Genomic DNA, 5,467 nt, shown 5'->3' on the forward strand with positions numbered 1-5,467 from the left:
CAGCATGTGACCAGGATCAGGTTCAGTGTGTGACCAGGGTCAGGGCTCAGCATGTGACCAGGATCAGGGCTCAGCATGTGAGCAGGGTCAGAGATCAGTGTGTGACCAGGATCAGGTTCAGAGTGTGACCAGGGTCAGGGCTCAGTATATGACCAAGGTCAGGACCCCGCGTATGACCAGGTCAGGGCTCAAAGTGTGGCAAGATAGGGTCAGTTTGTGATTAAGGTCACAGCTCAGTATATAACTGAGGTCAGGCCATGTTCTAAAGTGAGACATCTCAGAGCACTTACCTCCTCTGGGGTATAGTAGCCCAGAACCTGGATCCTCACACTCCAGGTGATCCCTGCCTGGGACCTGGAGGAGCAGGGTCAGTCCGTCTTTGGGTATTGGCCTCTCACCCATGTGGTCAAGGATCTGGATCTGGGATGACAACATGAGCTCCTACCCAAAAGTTGGACCCTTCCCAGCCTGTCACCCATCTTCCCAAGTTCCCGCCCCTGCCCCCACCCCAGGTGTAAATTCTCAAGGCTCCCTCTGCAATCCCACCCCCATGCACACCTTGGCCAGGACGTGGGCTGATACAGCTGGAGAGACGGTTTGGGGAACGAGGCAGCTTGTAGGTGCGTGCAGGTGCAGAGGTGTACCTGAGCATGCATGCCAGTTTCTGGGGGTGGGGGTGGTCCTGGGCCTTGGTGTGAGTCCAGTTTGTCTGCAGCTTGGTGCTGGGGAGCAGGATCAGGAGAGGGTGTCACATGTCCTGGGCTCCACGGAGGGCCTGGCTGCTGCCTCCCAGTGTGACCTGGAGCCCTCAGTTCCCCCATCTGTAGTGTGTCTCTTTCCCAGGGCTCTTGTGCGGATGACGTGTGACCCACCACCTGTCTCACCCTCCTGGACCTGCTCTTCTGTGCCAGACCTGATCTGAGGTGCACAGTGGTGGAAGATACACGGGATGTGGCCCCTGCATCAGTGCCGCTCATGGGGCCCTGGAAGAACAGTCATGAACCCGGTTGATGACCACCCACTATGGCCACAGATGCAGAGGAGGTGAGGACCAGCAGGTCAGAGGAAGCTTCCCAGACAAGATGGTGGCCATGTTGGGTTTTGAGGGATGAGTAAGAGCTCGTGGGGGGAAGGCTTCCTAGGCAGAGGGAGGAGCAGGTGTGAAGGCCTGGAGGCAGCGGGCACAGAGATGGGACAGGGGCGGGTCCCTGCTGCGGGGGGTGGCTCTAAACCTTGTGCTCTGTCCAGAGAGGGCGTCCAGCGGGGTCACACGGTGATGGAAAGGGGCCCGGCCCTGGGTCCGGCTCCGTCTCGACACCACTCGAGTCCTTGGACGCAGGCCCGCAGCCTCACAGCGCCCAGGTGTGGTCCTCTTGGATTTCACTAGTGTGTCGGGGTCCTCTGTGATCCATCCAGGAATGCTTCTAATTAAAAAATGTATTTGTATTGGGGTAACATATATACAGCGTAAAATTTCCTATTTTAACCACTTTCAAGAATACAATTCAGTGGTGTGGATTGCATTCCCCACGCACCACCCTCGGCCCCCTCCGCTGCCAACACTCCTCCATCCCCGACAGAAACTCGGTCCCTGTGAAGATGAACCAATGCAACTGGTTTTAAAAACGAGGGCAACGCTCCCCATGACGTGGACCTGACTCCCAGGGGTGTAGATCTCCCCGGAAACGCAGGATATGACTCCTGGGGATGAACCTGGACCCGGCATCATGGAATTGAGAACATCTTCTTGACCAAAAGGGGGAAGCAAAATGAAAAGAAATAAAGCTTCAGTGGCTGAGAGATTCCAAATGGGGTCGAGAGGTCACTCTGGTGGACATTCTTATGCGCTATATAGATAACACTTTTTAGGTTTTAATGCATTGGAATAGCTAGAAGTAAATACCTGAAACTACCAAACTCCAACCCAGCAGTCTGGACTCCTGAAGACAATTACACAATAATATAGATTACAAGGGGTGACAGTGTGATTGTGAAGACCTTGTGGCTCACACTCCCTTTATCCAGTGCATAGATGGATGAGTAGAAAAACAAGGACAAAACCTAAATGAAAAATAGGGTGGGATGGGGGAGATGATTTAGGTGTTCTTTTTTACTTTTATTTTTTTATTCTCATTTTTACTTTCTCTGGTACAAGGAAAATGTTCAAAAAATTGATTGCAGTGATGAATGCACAACGGTATGACGGTACTGTGAACAGTTGTACACTTTGGATGATTGTATGGTATATATATGTCAATAAAATTGAATTAAACAACAACAACGACACGAGGGCAACGCTCGACCGCAGAGTGGCATCCTCCCGCCCCGGGCTGGTGGCAGGCGGCCTCCCGGGCCAGGCGCCTGTTCACTTCGGCCGGGACCCGGTGATCGGCGCCCCCCCGCCCCCGGGAGGCCTGCCCGGGAGCCGCCCACAGCGGGAGGCCGGTGAGGAGCGTCCGTGGAGCCGGTGGCCGTGGCTTCCCGCCCTGCCGGGCTCGCCCTCCTCCGGGCCGGCCGCTGTCTGTGACGCTGCTGGGCCCTCCATGACACCCGACGGGAGGACAGCGCCCCTCCCCGCCTCCTCCTTTCCGCCCCCCACTGCTCCGCTGAAAGCCCGTGAGTTTTTAGTTCAAGAGGTGATAACACAAAGCATTTGCTCGAAGTAGCGACGTTGAGCATTTATATACGGGGTGTGTTCTCGTAGAACTTGAACACTTGTTATGAGGGAGGATGTTCCCCAAATACATTCTCATAGCGCATGAACTTTTTTTAAATCTGGGTATCAGTCTGCAAAACGTCCTGCAGGACTGAGGCGGAGACTTGCGGGCAGTGTCCCCGCGCCCCGCCGGGCCGGCCTGGGTGGTGGCCCTTCTCCCACCTCCTCCTCGGCTGGGGTTCGGGCAGCGGCAGCTGGGCCGGGCCCTGGTGCTGCTCCCTTGGGTCTACAACTCCCCCGTGTGACCCCGGAGGCCACTGAGGCTCAGAGCTGACCCAGGCCAGCCCGGCCACAGGGCCTGTCGGGGTGGGGGACAAAGGGGCCAAGAGGCCACACTCTCGGTTCCCTGTCTGCAGCTTGGCGTCCTGCTCTGTGAAACGGCCCGTTTGGACCACAGTGTCCCTGGGGTCCCCTTGGTGTGTGGGTGGGGCTGGGGGCTGCCTGTCACCCAGGCAGTTCCAGGATGAGCAGCCATGGCCGGTCCTGGAGATCCCCCAAGTCCAGGGGTCCCAGGAGAGGGGGGGGTTCCAGCTGCCGGGCTCTGTGGTGTCACAGCCGATGGGAACGTGGACCCCCGTCCCTCCCTGAGCCTCAGTTTCCTCATCCATAGGCCCCTGCCTCTCCCAGGGCTCGAATGAGATCGCAAGTGGCACAGAACTGCGGGATCCCGGACTCCACAAGGACCGACAGCGGGTGGGAGTGGGGCTGGCGGCTCCTGGTGGCACAGAGCCGGGTGGGGGGCGGCCGCGGGCAGGACCCAGTGTTCTCATGCGTGAGTCAGCAGGGACAGGACACTAATTTATTTGAGTGGCTGGCACTGCCAAGCCTCAGAGGACAAGAAGCCATTGCCAAAAGAGAGGACATGGGGTGGAGGGCAGGGAGCTGCTGTCCCCGGGGTCTGCTTGGCGCCCGTGTGCCCAGCGTTGGAGCCGAGGGGCCGCCACCCGACACATCCGCCCTCGGAGAGTGCCAGTCTGATGAGGGAGGTGGAGGACGACGTGCCTCGATGCAGTGCTCCAACACCTGTGGGGGCACCTGGCCCTGGCGCTCCCCTGCCGGGAAGGGGGCCCACCCCTTATCACCGTGGGTGTTCACAAATGCTGCCAAGTGAAGAAGGCGTGACGGAGGGACAAGGGTGTGGGGGAGTTTGGGGACCCGGGCTGGCTCCCAGCTTTGGACTTCGCCCACAGGTGTCTCTGGCCTCTGGTCACCTGCCCCCTCTGGATGCTGGAGGTGGGCCCAGGGTGGGTGCGGGCGGAGCTGCTGAGAGGCCACCCTTCCCTGCTGGGGGTCCCAGGGCCGTGGGAGGGAGTCAGGGGTCAACCCCCCGGACAGCAGCTCCGAGCTGGGCCCCCAGGAGCCTGGGGCGGGCGACTTCCCCCACAGCCCATCCAGCATCAGTAAAGGAGTCTCAGGCCCGGGAGAGGTGAGGGTGGGAAAGTGGGGTGCAGCAGTGGGCGGGGGGCTGTGAGGAGGCGCCATCTGTGGTTGTTTGTCACAGCAGCCACGGGAAACGCATACCCTCCTCGTGGCCGGATTGTAAAGCTGGAAGCTTCTCTGGGGCCAGAGTTATGCTGCGTAGGGCCACCATGGGGAAGGGGGCGGCCAGGCCAACCCCAGATCCCCCAGGGACACTCAGTGGGGGCCTCCAGCGTGGCCCGTTGAGTCGGGTGGCCCAAGGGCTCTGATCACCAGTCTCACCCGGGCCCTCCAAAGACACCCACAACCCGATCAGCAGTGTTGGGGTCCCTAGTGGAATGGGGGGGTGGGGTCAGTGGTGGGTGGGTCCCAGAGGTCAGTCCCTAAGGGAATCCAAATCTCCTGGAACACGAGAGGCAACCGGACGCCTTGTGGGCCCCGCGTGTCCTTCTCAGGGCACTCCCTGGGCTGACTCGTGCCCCGAACACTCCAAAGGGCTGTTCATTGGCACAGGTTTGCCTCGAGGCCGTGCTGGGGTTTCACAAATAGGACTTCTCATTTATCCTCATGAGGACCCCAGTGACGCCATGGAACACAGAGTGGGGGGGGCACCTGCCTGGAGCCACCAAGCCTTTTGGGCAGAGCCGGGGTTCCAGCCCCTCTCTGGGGGTCTCCAGGCTGCTCTTCCTGTGTTCCCCACTTCTCAGGTGCATCTGGAGGGAGGCCAGAAGGGGACACACAAGACGCCACCCTCCCTTGGGGATGGGGACGGTGACCTGGGGGTTTCCCCTGCCCAGGGCAGGCCCCCCCACACCATCGGGCTGGACTTGGGCTGGGGGTTGCAGCCTGGGGAGCAGAGCCAGAAGCAGGCACTGATGGGGGGTCAGTTGCCCGGTGGCTCCAGGCTGGGGGGTGGTGAGGCTGCTCCCTGGGGTGGGTGTTGGGGAGCGGGCGGGTGGGCATCGCAGCGAAGGCGGCCCTGGCTAGAGGGGCCCGTGACAGCTCCTGCCGGGGCTGCTGCCCGGGGGACCTGAGCTGGACTTGCCTGTGGTTCCAGAACCCCCAAGTCCTCCAGTTCTCAGGTCTCGGAACCCCTGCCTCCGAGGCGTCTGCGACTGAGTCAGGGTCCTGGCAGGGCTGTGTGCCCCCCGTCACCCCCCAGGGCAGGTGTCACCGGGGGGCCCACCTCAGCAGCCTCTTATCCTGGGGCCCCACCACCGAAGCTGAGGCGGCTTTGCCCCCCGCCTCCTGCAAACTGGCCGCACCCATGCCAGGCCGTCCGCACACCTAGGGGCCCTGCCCTACCCCTGCCCCGCACACCCCAACCCCAGC

At 60.7% G+C, this 5,467-nt stretch overlaps 1 protein-coding gene across 1 annotated transcript; it reads left to right on the plus strand.

Annotated features, from left to right (window-relative positions):
- Positions 1–1,023: 1,023 nt before the first annotated feature.
- On the plus strand, positions 1,024–5,254 carry LOC119508914 (translation initiation factor IF-2-like). Its single transcript, XM_037802621.1, has 9 exons — positions 1,024–1,058; positions 1,249–1,362; positions 2,309–2,616; positions 3,327–3,488; positions 3,638–3,741; positions 3,907–3,960; positions 4,014–4,142; positions 4,843–5,017; positions 5,193–5,254. The coding sequence occupies exons 1-9, from the start codon at positions 1,024–1,026 to the stop codon at positions 5,252–5,254; spliced, it is 1,143 nt and encodes a 380-aa protein (XP_037658549.1).
- Positions 5,255–5,467: the final 213 nt, after the last annotated feature.

This window comes from Choloepus didactylus, chromosome 14, assembly GCF_015220235.1.
Source record: "Choloepus didactylus isolate mChoDid1 chromosome 14, mChoDid1.pri, whole genome shotgun sequence".
Classification (NCBI taxonomy): domain Eukaryota; kingdom Metazoa; phylum Chordata; class Mammalia; order Pilosa; family Megalonychidae; genus Choloepus; species Choloepus didactylus.